Raw genomic sequence first — 14,486 nt, 5'->3', positions numbered from 1 at the left:
TCTGACTGACAAACACAAGCCGGGGAAGGTTGGAGAAGATTTGTTGAAGAGCTCTCTGGCATCTGCTTGAAGGCAGGTTCAGGGGTGGGAACATCCTTGCTGCTTTTCGTCATTTGCCCAGTCAAGGACAGTTCATCCACCCTTCTCTTCAATCCACGGCTCCCAGACACGAGGGCTTTTAAAAGGCAAGATTCCCAAGCCTGGGGGGAGGATTTTTGAGCCAGGGATTTGATTTGGGGGCCCGTGAATCTGAGCCACCTTGCCATCCTGAGAAGGTATCCAGGCTGAGGAGTACAGGGATTCAGTGTAAGGTCCCGGAGGACATCTGTGGGTTCCTACTGAGGTTCAACATTGTCTTATTTCTATTGCTGCAATGAAACACCATGACCAAGAAGCAAGTTGGGGAGGAAAGGGTTTATTCAGCTTACACTTCCACATCGCTGTTCATCACCAAAGGAAGTCAGGACAGGAACTCACACAGGGCAGGAACTTGGAGGCAGGACCTGATGCAGAGGCCATGGTGGGTGCTGCTTACTGGATTGCTCCCCAGACTTACTCAGCTTGCTTTCTTATAGAACCCAGGACCACCAGTCCAGGGATGGCACCACCCATAATTGACCCCCTCCTACCTTAATCACTAATTGAGAAAATGCCTTACAGCTGGATCTCATGGAGGCACTCCTCAAGGGAGGCTCCTTTCTCTGTGATAACTCCAGCTTGTGTCAGGTTGACACACAAAACCAGCCAGTATAAACATGTCATACTCAAGACAAAAATGGTGGAGTTACTAATAGCCCAGACACTCCAGGGACCTGGCACCATCTCCTTGGCGATGTGTTGATGTGGGTGGGCATAGCCCACACCACTTTTAAATATACATAACTTACAAATATACACTTGGTAAAATACACATAACTTAAAACTGGCATTTGGGCTGGAGGGGTGGCTCAGTGGGTAGTGTACCAGATGAGTTAGCATATGTCTGTAACCTCAGTGTTCCTGTGGCAGAAGCCTGCTCGTCAGCTAGCCTGATGTCCACAGCAGAAGCAGCAGCAACACACAGAGGCCCTGCCTTGAACAATGCAGAATGACAAGGCTGACACCCACAAGTGCACTGTGACACATGCCAGCTCCCTCAGGTAGGCAAAACACACACACACACACACACACACACACACACACACACACACACACACACTGCTTAATAATAGCTTTCTAGTGACAGTAGCAAGACAGGGGTCATTGGTGACAGGGTAGGAAGGTACTGTACTGCACTCTGGTTGGTTGTTTCCGTCCTGTGTCTGTCAAGAAGCTTGAGCTCATGCAGGCGGAGGTGTAGGAAGGAGGCACTGTAGGCTATGTATGTAAATTCTCCATTTCTCCTTTTTGAGGGAAACAGGACGGCGAGTTCATTGTCTGGTCAGTACCACAGGCGGCTTCTTGTGCCTTCTTCCATTTCCCTGGGCAGAGCAGAGCATGTTCGTGTAAATCTTCCTAGCGGCACTACCGAGCTCACTATGGAACTCACTACAGAACTCACATAGCGTCCAGGACGCCAGTGTGTAAGCCTGCCTGGTGCAAACCACACAGTTAGGCCTTGTATGCTGAAGAAGACTTTCTTCTTTGTTTTAAACCTCGTGTCAACAAACGCTCTGTAGACACTCCTGCTACACGTCCTGAGCTGTTGACTTTGTGCAGTTGTGGCCACGGGTCTGTGGTTTTCAGGTACCGGAGGGGAGCCACAAAAGCTGGCCTGTTCGCCACGCCAGTGGAATGTTCTTGAGTGTTCCCGCCATGAAGGGAGGCCGGGAAGTCAGCAAGTAGACTGAGTTACGGAAGTACTGTCCTCAGCGGGGATCTTAAAACATAGTCCTTCTTCTCTGGAAGGATGCTGAGACCCAGGGGATGGGGTGAGGGGTGAGGACAGAGTCGGTGGCTTTCTGCTGCCATGTGGTACCCCAGACTTCAGGGGTATCACTCTCTAACATTCTGTACCGTCCTTTTCTCTTAGAGAGTGACCCAGATGTGAAGGAAGGAAGTGGGGTTGCTGGGGGCGGGGCTAAGGAGGCTGTTGGGAATCTGTGCCCGGTGTCACCTAGGGTGCCCACCCCTATCCGAAAGTAGACCCCTTTCATCTAGATGGGAACTAAGAAGTCTTGAACTTGGACTCTTGCGGTGACTGGTTGTCTCACCCACAGCTGGGCGCCTCTGTACTTTTCTCTAACTCAAGGGGACATGTTTCTTTCTTTTTTTTTTTTTTATTAACTTGAGTATTTCTTATATACATTTCGAGTGTTATTCCCTTTCCCAGTTTCCGGGCAAACATCCCCCTCCCCCCTCCCCTGGGGACATGTTTCTTTTGTGACCTTGGGAGCATCATAGAACCTCTCTGAACTTGGGTTTTTCGTCCCCACAATGAGAGGTGGTGTGGATGGGTGGAACGGGCGAGCAGTGAGCCTGGTATTTGTTATTCTGGAGCCTATATCTGAAATGGGCTATCTCAAGCCCGTATCTGAAATGGGCTATCTCACTGTTCTATCTCACACAAAGGTTCAAGAGAATGAATGTATCCCAGTGGGGACTTCAGTTCCCTGTGTGTACCCATACAGAGCCCCAGTCCCCACTCTGTTGTTGGCTTCCCCAGTTGATCTGTGCTGTGGAGATGGCTAGGCGCTTGCTCGAATGACTCCTAGTCACTGAGAGTAAAAACTGAATGCCCGGGGATATCAGCAGGACCAACCTCGCCTGCTGCCTCTGTTCCCCCTGGAGCAGTCACACACTTTAAGACAGGAGGTTGATTTAAAAAAAAATAAAAGCCATTTATTAAATTAGAAATGAAAGATAGATATTCAGGTTTCTTTCCTACTTTCCTAGCTTTCTGCGAATCCTGGTTCTGTCCTGATCTCCACCTGGATCCTTAGAGCCCTTAGGAATCTAGGAGCCTCCTCCCAGCCTCCTTGCTTGGCGGAATCTCTTGCGCCGGGCACCTTTCAGCCAGCTCTGGTGGGTGTTGGGCTCCACTCGTAAGGGTTTCAGGCTCTTCCAGCCTCTGCTCATGCCTGGTCAGGTGGCCGAGCAGTTTGTCTTTGAGGTGGGAAAGATGGTGAGATAGACACAGAGTTTGTGAGTAAAACCAGGTGTGCACCATGCATACTTTCTTATTGTTACCACCAATGTCTTATCTTTATCATCAACATAATCACCTCCATCATCATCACCCCCATCATCACCATCACCCCCATCACCATCATCACCCCATCCTCACAATCATCACCACCATCCTCCTCCTCCTCCTCATCACCACCATCATCATCATTACCACCATCTACTATTTCTAATCTGGGAAAGCCACTTTGGGAAACTGCACCCTGATCTCAGAGAACGTAAACATGTGAAAGTGACCGATCCCCTGGAAAGGTGGCAGCCAGTGCAGTTAGCAGTTCTATCTTATGTCACCCCCGGAATAGCTTTGTAAGCATGTTCTCTCGTCATTTTCATCTTAGCCGTGACAAAATTGGGACACAGAGGGGTCAGGAAGCTTGCAGGGTAGCGCTGCTTGGTGGAGGGCCGAGGTTTGAGGTAGGACTTGTGACATCCTCTGAGTTTTGACCTAATTGTGTTAGGAGTGTGTGTGTGTGCGTGCACGTATGGTGTAGTATGTGTGGGGTGTGTGTGTGTGTGTGTGTGAGAGAGAGAGAGAGAGAGAGAGAGAGACAGACAGAGAGAGAGACAGACAGAGAGAGTATGGGCTTGCATACCATGGTTCTCCTGTGGAGGTCAGAGTTCAAGCCTCAGAGATTGAATCTTTCACTGTGGGATCTGGGAATTGAACTCAGGTTCTCAGGCGTGGTTGGCAAGCGCCTTTAGCTAGTGACCCATCTCAACGGCTCTCTCCCGATGCAAGTTGAGCCTGCATCCCAGTTTACACGTTGTTGCTGTCACTCGGGCTGGTGTGGAGGCATGGCCACCTCTGTGTCCTGAATGCATTATCCCTGCTTGTGTCTCAGAAACTCATTCCCTGCGGTGTGAGGGTCATGGCAAGACCCTAAGTTCTTTCCTCATCTGCTACACGGAGATGAGAACTCACAGAGAAGCTGTGTGGAGGAAGTTGTTTATCCAAGGCCTGGTAGTCAGTGTGCCCATGCTCAGGACAAAAGATGGGTTCTGCTTGGACCCTCCCCCTCCTCACCTTCTTCACCCTCCTCCTCATTGACCCAGTGTCAGTCAATCCGGAACCAGACCCTTCCTGACACAGTTGTCTTCCCTACAGACACATTGACGTATACTGCAGGTCCCTTATTGTTTGATGGCTTTTTAATTGGATTGCACAGATAGGCCCTGCCTGGCTGAATCGGAAAGACTTTTAGGAACTAAACACAACCTAAAATGTTCCTGCTACACACCAATAGGCAACATCTTCTAACTTATCACAGCAACGAGAAGAAGCTGGGGCACGGGAAAGATGGGGTGCTCCTCTGTGCTTTTCTGTCCTGAAGTTTTTACTTAGGGGGAGAAAGTCTTCCAAAGCTAAACATTCTCCTCGGGGAACTCATGATAGTCACCTAAGGTGTTCTCTCTCTCTCTCTCTCTCTCTCTCTCTCTCTCTCTCTCTCTCTCTCTCTCTCTCTCTCTCCTCCCACACCCCATGCCCTTACTCCCACCCTGCTGCCTGGCTGCTGAGAACCTGGGGAGCCAGTTCCAGAGGCATCTTGGATGCTCGGGGAGGGAGGCAGCCGCAAAGGTGGGCACATTGAATAGGATGCAGCTGCAGTGGCCTTTCCCTGCTGGCCACACTTCAAGGAGTAGATCTGACACACAGCAGAGACCTTGCCCCCACCTCCCCACCCCACCCATCTGTGGCTCCTCCCCATCGCTGGCTTTTATACCCTCTGCCCTTGCACACTCATTCAATGGCAGCGGCAGGGATTGTGTGCAAGCATCTTGGAATCATGGGACATATGCTGCCTTCTCATTTGCGAGATCTCTTGGTGGCAGGAGGTGGGGATGGCTCAGTGTTAGCAGGCAAGTGGGGCCCTGGGTTCCATCCCCCCACCCTGCAGGAGATGTGAGGAGGAGATAGAAAAAGAGCTCTGGCTTGGAGGATCCCTGGGTGGGGCCGCAGGTAATGCTTGGTTTTCCAGCCCTTCGTTGGGAACGCGGCTTCCAGTCACATCTTTAGTACTGGGTCGACTGCTGTGTTGAAGTCCTCATGAGGAAGCGTGTGTCTGAAGCACTCCAGCGCTGCCTTCATTTCTGTCGGCTGGGTCGCATGTAGGACTGTGTCTATGAGATTCTCACCTCCTGTCTCATTTCTGATGCGCCAACCCCATTCACATGAGGATTTTTAATTACAGTAGCATGTTGAACTCAGTACTAATACGCCATGATTTACTAAAATGCACTTACGTGGACTTCAACTCACGAAATTATCCAACTTTGGCCGTCTTAGAATGTTTCCAGTGCTTGACTGGTGGAAAGAAAACACAATACTGAATGGATGTGCATGAGTGTCTGTGTGAGTGTGTCTGTGTGTGTGTCTGTGTGTGTGAGTGTGTCTGTATGTGAGTGTGCATGTCTGTATGAGTGTGCCTGTCTGTGTGTGAGTGTGCATGTCTGTGTATGTGCATGTCTGTGTGTATGAGTGTGCATGTCTGTGTGTGTGCATGTGTGTGTGAGTGTGTCTCTGTATTTAGACTAGAGGTCAATTTCAGGGTATTCCTCTGGATCTGTCCACTCCATCCATCCATCCATCCATCCATCCATCCATCCATCCATCCATCCACCTACCCACCCACCCACCTACCCATCCATCCATCCACATGTATGTAGCCTTTACTGGCCTGGAACTCCACATGATCTGGTTGACCTTAAGCTCACAGAGGTCAGCCTGCCTCCACCCCCTCATGCTGGGATTAAAGGTGTGCACCACCATGACCACCACTTCAGTTTTTTAGATGCAGTCTCTGAACTGGTCCCGAGTTTACTAAGTAGATGAGGCTGGCTGGCCCGCTAGCCCCAGGAATCTCCACTCTCCCTTTCTGGGACTTCGCACAGAAGCCCTGAGCCTGGCTTTTTAACACAGGCTCTGGGTATCAAATTCAGTCTCATTCTTGATCCATGAGCATTTTGCCAGTTGCGCTGTTCCCCAGATCCTGGAGGAAGGATGTTTAACCCCACTACGCTTCCTTTCCGTCATGTCATCTATCCCCTTGGCGCCATTTTCTCAGAGGGAAGCTGGTAGGTTTGAAGAGTTTAAACACCTTCCTGGCTCCGTGACGTGGCACACACAGCCATGTTTTTCAGCAGTGTTGACTCTCTTGGCCTCTGTGGCAGAATCACATCAGACAGATGGGTGATTGAAAACCTAATTCCTTGTCTTTAAATCACTTAGACCTACAGAAAGGAAAATGGAAGGTTTTTGAAAAGGAAGTGGCTGCCTTTTAAAGTTCTGTCTCTTTATGACTTGAGTGTACGTCCTTCTGGTAGGATTCTATCTTGCTTCAGAGGAGAGACAGACCCACTGGGCAGCAGCCCTCTGAGTATCCGGGCCTTTGTCCCCTTATCTCCAACAAGGCCAAATGCAAGGCCCACCGTGTGGTGGCCCCCGGTCTCCTCTGCCCATGGCAGCACGGTTACTCCCTGTGGCTCTGAAATAACCTTGTCCCCACAGATTGTGTGTGTGCTCGTGCTGTGTTTCAGTAGTGAGGTTTTGATTTGAACTGGAAGAGAGACCATTTTTGAGGCATTTCTTTTGGGGAACAGTTAGAAAACAATCATTAGTACAATAATTAGTAGTCATCAGAAAGCATGCCTAATGGTCTTTCATCTACCGCTTACCTGGGGCCGGGTCTGGCTCTCACTCAGCCTCTGCACGGAAGATTTGTTTGGGATTCACAGCAACCTCAGGAAGGAGGTGCACGTCTTGTGAACTCACACATGTTAGCGTGCTAGAGTTGTGTTAACAAATGAGCACATACTGGACATTTCAAAGCAACAGAAATCTGTTCTCCCAGGTTCTGGAACGTCGACATGCAAAGTGAAGGTGTATGATGACTGTGTCCCCTCTCAGGCTTCTCTAGGGGAGAATCCTTGCTTCTGGCAGCTCCCGGCAAGCCTGGCCATTCCGTCTTGTCGTCGAGTCCTTCCAACGCTTTGGCCATCTCCCTACGTTCTCTTCCCTGTGTGTGTCTGTCCTCTTCTCCTCCCGTTAGGCACCAGCTGTGTGACCTGGGACCCACCCTCATCCGCTGTGACCTCATCTCCAAGTAACTTCAATTACACAAGCAAAGACCCTGTTTCCAAATAAAGTTGCATTTTGCGGTTCTGAAATATGAATTGGAGATGGGGCGCAGTTCCCTCCAGAGCACCATGTTCCTTGCCTTCTAGGATAAGGTAGAGACAAAGAAGGAAGAAAACGCTAGAAGGACTCAGAGTCTTCTTGGTGGTCTTGAGACTAGCAAGGGTGACTGCCTCTTTGATAGTCACAGGAGCTGTGTGGAAAAGCTGGTGCCCTGAGCCAGAGACTGCAGATGTAGCCTTCCTTGTACGGCCGACTGTGTTAACATGCGGCTGTCCTGTGCAGGGCTGAAAAGGTTTGGAGTTCATGGCCCCAGCTTCAGTAGCTTCAGCAAAGGTGACTCCTCGCCAAGAGCTGCGTTACATGTCTGTAAGCGTGGGGGAACCCCAGAGGCAGACTTCGACGTGTCCAAATTGGAAAGTCAAACTTGGAGCACCCAGACACCAGAAGAAAGCACGCTGGCACGTTATCTGCAGCCTGCGAAATACATTTGTAAGCATTCCAGGAAACTGCAGGGCAGGGGCTGAATTCCCGAGCAGTCAGGCTGGGACTAAACACTTAAGCGCTCAAGGCTCGGAATGACTCCTGCATGGCGGATGCAAGCTATGCCTTGTAATGCTGTCTGCTTTGTCTCATCGGAGGGGAATATAAAGTGAATTTATAGGGGCTTTGCAGGGTCAGCTGCCAGCTCCTGCTCTTTGAACCACTTGTCCATGGCGTCTTGAGTTTCTCCGCTATAAAATCCTACCACTGTGGGGCTTCAGAGATGAGGAACGGTTGGTTAGTCTGGGATGCGGGCTGTTGCCCTTCATGCTTTATGGTCGGCCTGAAGTAGCTCTGTCACTTCAGTTAGCACAAGGCTGTTGTGTAAGGAAAAGGCTTCTAAAAAGACATTAAAGTCCCAAAATATCACAGCCTACGTCTAAGAATCTCAATGAACTCGACCAGGGAACCATGTCTAAGATGGCCTTTGATTAATATTTAGCCTTTCAGAAACTTTTTAGCTGGCTTTTAATAATTTATATTGTATTTAATTTTAAAGTCCTTTTTGGAAGAAGAAGAAGAAGATAACATCTAAATAATAAAAGCCCGGTCGTTAAGATTTAGAAAAGGTTTTTAACTTACAACCAGGATAGAAATAGCGTTCGATTAAATCTTACATGCTGTCATTGTTAGGTGAATCTTCTCGAATGGGTCAAAATCTTGACAATATTAATACTTATCCTGGAAACATTGTTGTGCGTATTTCTGGATGTAGTCTTATTGAGCTGTGAATTTATGCATAAAGTTTACTCATTTTAAGTCGGGCTAAATTGACAGAACTGTTCAGACTCCCCTACAGCCCTATTGAAGTTCTCCATTATGTTCGCAAAAAATCCACGTCTGTCAACTGTCACTCCTGGTCCCCAGCCCTGGCCTTGAGCAGACTCAGCCACTCCCTGTGGCAATAGATTTACTTCTTTTGTACATAGTAATCTCTAATAATTGGGTTTTAAATTAAAAACTTGGTATTTTAGGCTATTTTTGGAGTCTCCTTTTGAAGCCGTTTTGTGGGTCACTGTTCTACCAGTTCTAATGGCTTTGGCTCATCGCTGAGCTCCATCTGGGGCTCTTGCAGGACTTGAGTCATCGGCTCACTCATAATTCTACCCAAGACCAGCCCCACCTGTCTGAGTCCTGGTCCATCTGTCAGGATCAAACTCTAAGATGCTTTGGAGAGGATGGCGGGTCCAGCACGTTCTGAGGGTCTGTTCTAGATGGTCCCCATTAGAACTTGAGAGGCCCTGGTTCTAGCCACAGCTCCTGGGCAGTGTCTCATACAGCAAGCCTGGGAACCATGTTCTTCTTTGACGTCCAGTGCCTCTCCTTCCGGTTTCTGGCTTTCCGGTGCCTCCCCTTCCGGTTTCTGCCTTTCCGGTGCCTCCCCTTCCGGTGTCTGCCTTTCCGGTGCCTCCCCTTCCGGTGCCTCCCCATTCCTTCCCTTCTCCCTACCCTCTGCTATGCTCTCAGTGGGTGAGTGGCATTATCCGCTGGTCAGAAATTCGTTTTCCGAGTTTTGTGTCTTAGCCTCTTCTGGCTTCCATAACAACCAACCACAGACTGCACAGCATCTAAACAACAGAAATGTATTTCTTACAAGTTCAAAGATCAAAGAACTGACAGATGAGAGTCTACAGAACATCTGCTACCTGTTTCATGGGTTCTATGTTTTCTGTGTCCTCCTGGGGTAAGATAACATTTTTATCCATTCTAAAGGCTCCATCCCCATGGCTGAATCACCCCGCAAACACTCCACCAGCTTTCAGTATAGGAACCTCAGGGGGTTGCAAACATTCTTCCCCTTGTTTCTTCTACTCTCTACTATTCTATTGGTCTCTTGCAAATTAATTAGCTAAGTGCACATGTGTGCATGTATATGCATGGTCATGGGGGCATGGGGACATCAAGGGACAAACTGCAGGAGTCCCTTCTCTCTTTCCACATTACAGATGATTGTGAGCCACCATGTAGTTGCTGGGAATTGAACTCAGGACCTCTGGAAGAGCAGTCAGTGCTCTTAGCCACTGAGCCATCTCTCCAGCCCCAGTTGCTCTTTCTTAAACGCAAAAGTCTAAACTCTGAAAATCGAAACTGAACCAACCGTTTGGAGCACTAGGACGCCCCTGAAAGGTTTTTGTGTTCTCTGTGCACACAGGTCTTCTGCCCAGGGCACGCTTGTTGTCCAACTTATAAGTAGTACACAGGTCCTTTTGGCTTTTGTGGCCCGGGGTGCCAAAGTCAGCTCACATGGAGCCCCATGAAGTCACAGGTAAAGGACCTGAAGCTGCAGGCCCCACACGGTCCAGGCTTCTTAAAGACCTTGTTTTAGAAAAATAAACCAATTAAATAATGCTGCCTCCTGTAAAAGCAGGCCTTTAATGGGTTCCACGGTGTGGCGGGTCCCTATGAGCTTGTCTGCTACTGGGGGCGGGGGGGCTTGAGTCTTGCACAGCATGGGTGTAATTTCACACGGTTTATGACCGTGTTCGCCCCTCCGAGTGCTGCGGTACCGTTGTACAGAAGGAGGACCCTGCGTGCCCTCGACACCTTACCTCCTTTTTGGTGGAAATGAAAAATGAAGTCATAAATTAAAGGAAAACACAAAGAATTTCTCCCTCACCTTCCTGGGGCAGCCATGGAGGAACAAAGAAGCAGTGTTTCCCGGGACAGCCTAATCAAATTCTAATGGCTTTTATGTGTTGACTTTTGCTCAAAGATCCCTCCTCCCATGGGAAGGCCTCTGGGCTTGCAGGATCTGTGCTGAGCTTGTGCCTCAGGGTCAGACCCTGCCCCTTGCCTGTTTTTGTTAAGCCATGAAAACAAGCCAACAAAGGAAGCATGTTTCCTCACACAGGAAGATTCAGTGAGCATCAGATTCCTGTCCAGAAACGAAGCTCGCTAGCATGCCTCAAGTCACTCTTCTTCTATTGTTTTTGTTTGACCCAGTGATGGCACACAGCTAAACCCCCCTCATCCTTCCCAGAAAAATGCTTGCCAGCCTTCTGTTGGAAAGGCAAGGAAAGAGGGTAGAGCGCATGGTCCTTTCTCTCTGGAACGTATGCTTTCCTTTCAGGGTCTCTGCAAGGCTCAAAGGGAGGAAGAATCCAGGAGGGAGGCAGTTCACCTGTTGCTTATGACAGTTACCCTTCACTGTGTGTGTGTGTGTGTGTGTGTGTGTGTGTGTGTGTGTATGCATGTAGGAGGAGTGGTGTGTATGGGTGTGTGTGTGTGTATGCATGTAGGAGGAGTGGTGTGTATGGGTGTGTGTGTGTGTATGCATGTAGGAGGAGTGGTGTGTATGGGTATGTGAATGTGTGTGTGGCGTGTGTGTGTGGAGGAGAAGTGGTGTGTGTGTGTGTGAATGTATTTGTGTGTGTGTATGCATGTAGGAGGAATGGTGTGTATGGGTGTGTGAATGTCTGTGTGGAAGAGGAGTGGGGTGTGTGTGTGTATGTGTGTAGGAGTGCTCTGCGTGTGTGTGTGTGTGAATGTGTGTGTGTATGTGTGCAGGGGGTTGGTTCATGTGTGTTTGCATGAATGTGTGTGTATATGTGAGTGTGTGTGTGTGTGCATGTGTGGAGGGGAGTGGGGTGTGTGTGTGTGTGTGTGTGTGTGTGTGTGCGCGCACGCGCAAAGGCCAGAGATTGATGTCAAGTGTCTGTGTCATGTGACTCCTTATTTTCTGAGACCAGTCAACTCAGTGAACTTAGAATTCCACACTTCAGTTAGGTTAGCTGGCCAGTGAGTTCCAGGGGTCTCATCTCTACTTCCCCAGGGCTGGGAGAAGTATCCACTTGTGGACATATGCCACTGTATCAGGTTGGGGTTTTATTTTTTTAATGTGGGTTCTGGGAATCTAATCTCCGGCCTTCATACTCCTTATCAGTTTGCCAAATGAAGTGGCCCTCAAGCCCCAGACTCCTCACTCTGTCCTCAGACTGCCATCTGAGCAGCATCCCCCTTCATCTCAGCCTGCTTCCTGCAGGCTTCTTAGTCTCTTGACGGTGTCTGGATTGATGTGTGGCCAGTTCTCACCCAGCCCGCTCACTTGCTAGTTCAGGCAGAGAGGCGCTCCCGCCTTTCTACCAGCAGCCACGCGACACCGACCTTAGACTGCTATGCACAAATCGAGTGCATCACCCAGAAAGGCTTCGGAAACTTGTAGCTGTTGCCAACCACATTTTAAGCAGTCTTCAAGCTTCACAACCAGCCCAGAGAGATTCTCTTTCAACTCCCTTATACAGGTGAGGAAGCAGACAGAGAGGATGCCGGACTTGAGGTCACACAGCTGGTACATGGTGAGAGCCATGATGAAAACCCAGGCTGCCTGGTCCAGGAAATGAGGGGATGTGCACTCGGCAAGCACTGTGCACCAGAGTGCTCCCTGGACTTCTGGGAGGCTCTGCTCTTCTTGCTCCATTAATCTTCGTTACGATGATACAGTTTGGTGTTTGAACAAAGCACTGTTCTCGGGCTCTTCTACCCACTCCTCCTCCCTGCTCTTTTCTCCTGGCTCCTCCCCTCCCTCCCTCCCTCCCGCCCTCTCCTCTCCTCTCTTCTCTCCTCTTCCTCTGTCTGTAGTTAAGTGTTAGTGTATGATAGGGGGTGCATGGACTTTTTTTGTGAACAGGAAAAATGAAAGCAAGGGCTCATTCCTGTTGACAAGGATTCTTGCCCTTCTCACCGCAGTGGGATGCAGAGTTCAAATCCCCATACCGGTTATGAGTGCTGGCTCTTTCCAGAAGCACAGGCAGTCATCCTTTCTACCTCAAGTTGATGTTTTAATGGAAATGAACATTGTAGAAGACTTGGGAGGGACTGGGCTTTTGACTTACTGTGGAGGGGCCCCTTGAAAATGATTCACCCCATTCTCAGGAGCCCAGGTCCCAGGTGCCTGGAGGAGGTGGTGTTGCCCAGGGGTGGCGCCTGCACGCCACGCAGCAGTCAGCACAGAACTGTGTGGGACTAGGGTGGAGGTGGCAGTTCCTACCACAGTGATATCTGCCCCATAGAAACGTCACAGAGCTGATACGGCAGGATGCTCCCGGGCCTTTGGTGGCACTGGTGTAACCACGTCCACTGCCCCACAGTTCTCTAAGAGCAAAGCGCGTCCCTTCCAGGATGTGACGTGAGGCGGTGCAAATGGCTGCGGTTCTAGTTTGTATTTGTTCGCTCCAATTTTTATCATCCCCTCAGAACGTATTTTTTTTCCTATGAAGATGTCATGACTAGTTTTAGTCATCAGCCTGACATACCCAGAAAGGGGGAGCCTCAGTTGAGGGCTTACCCTCCATTACTTGGCCTCTAGATATGTCTGTGGGACATTTGCTTGATTGCTAACTGGCAGTGGAGAGCCCGGCTTACTGTGGACGGTGCCATCCCTGAGAAGCTGTCCTGGGTGCTATAAGAAAGTAGGCGGAGAAGGAATCAGAGAAAGAACTGGAAGAGCTTGAAGGGGCTCGAGACCCCATATGAACAACAATGCCAAGCAACCAGAGCTTCCAGGGACTAAGCCACTACCCAAAGACTATACATGGACTGACCTTGGACTCTGACCTCATAGGTAGCAATGAATATCCTAGTAAGAGCACCAGTGGAAGGGGAAGCCCTTGGTCCTGCTAAGACTGAACCCCCAGTGAACTAGACTGTTGGGGGGAGGGTGGCAATGGGGGGAGGATGGGGAGGGGAACACCCTTAAAGAAGGGGAGGGGGGAGGGGGATGTTTGCCCGGAAACCGGGAAAGGGAATAACACTCGAAGTGTATATAAGAAATACTCAAGTTAATTTAAAAAAAGAAAGAAAGAAAGAAAGAAAGAAAGAAAGAAAGAAAGAAAGAAAGCAGGCGGAGGGAACCATGAGGAACCATGAACAGTGTCCCGTCATGTTTCACCATCTGTTCCTGCCTCCAGGTTCCTGTCTGGAGTCCCTGCCCTGTCTTTCCCTTCATGGTGAACTGTAAGCTGTGAGATGAAATAAACCCTTTCCTTTCCAAGTTATTTTTCCGTCCTGGCATTCATCACAGCAACAGAAAGCAAACCAGGACGCAGTGACACACAGCGGCACACACAGCCTTCCGTGCCCCGCCTCAGCCGCCTCGTCGTCTCGCACTCTCTCAGCGTATGTGATTGTATCACCTAACGGTGCAGTTCTCAGACCACAGCCCTGTTGCTAGGTGACGTGAAGCGATGCTCCCACACCCGGGCCAGCCACGTTTGTTTCCTTGGGTACTCTGATGCCTTCTGAAAGTTGCTCCATCTCGGTGAGCTTCAGATGCTCGTCCTGCTTTCCTGTGTGCCGTAGAAGGCATCTTTAGTGTGGTCTGTGCTGCTGGGGTGTAGATACCTAAATGCTGGGGACAGAACAGCATTGTGCTGTTGCGGCCAGGACAGCAGTGGGCTCTTAGCTAGAAGAAACTCCTTTCCTCTTGGCATCTTTCCTCCTTCCCGGATGTCTTTTCCTCTGTCAGACAGCAGACCTTTGTAACTGATGAGTTTTGCTTTCTCTCCTCAGTCATGCGGAGGAATCCCTTTGGCGTGGACATCTGCTGCCGGAAGGGGTCTCGGAGTCCACTGCAGGAGCTCTACAATCCCATCCAGGTAGGATCCCAGTCCTCATTGCTATCAGTGTGTTCTGGGGATTTGAAATGCCC

At 49.7% G+C, this 14,486-nt stretch overlaps 1 protein-coding gene and 1 long non-coding RNA gene across 4 annotated transcripts in view; one reads left to right on the top strand and one right to left on the bottom strand.

Annotated features, from left to right (window-relative positions):
- The window catches only part of Chst11 (carbohydrate sulfotransferase 11), a 217,675-nt gene that overhangs the window by 94,834 nt on the left and 108,355 nt on the right, over positions 1–14,486 (top strand). For all 3 annotated transcript variants that reach the window (XM_087557118.1, XM_087557119.1, NM_001108079.1), the window contains 1 exon segment: positions 14,348–14,433. In XM_087557118.1, coding sequence (XP_087413244.1) covers positions 14,348–14,433 — 86 coding nt within the window.
- LOC134479651 (uncharacterized) lies at positions 2,804–9,168 on the bottom strand. Its single transcript, XR_015625190.1, has 2 exons — positions 6,838–9,168; positions 2,804–3,084 (listed from the first exon to the last, which is right to left on the bottom strand). It is a non-coding gene; the product is annotated as an uncharacterized LOC134479651 (long non-coding RNA).

Source organism: Rattus norvegicus, chromosome 7, assembly GCF_021556685.1.
Source record: "Rattus norvegicus strain SHRSP/BbbUtx chromosome 7, alternate assembly SHRSP_T2T, whole genome shotgun sequence".
NCBI lineage: Eukaryota > Metazoa > Chordata > Mammalia > Rodentia > Muridae > Rattus > Rattus norvegicus.
The sequence above is the reverse complement of the archived record's forward strand: the minus strand, read 5'-3'. Positions and strand labels throughout refer to the sequence as shown.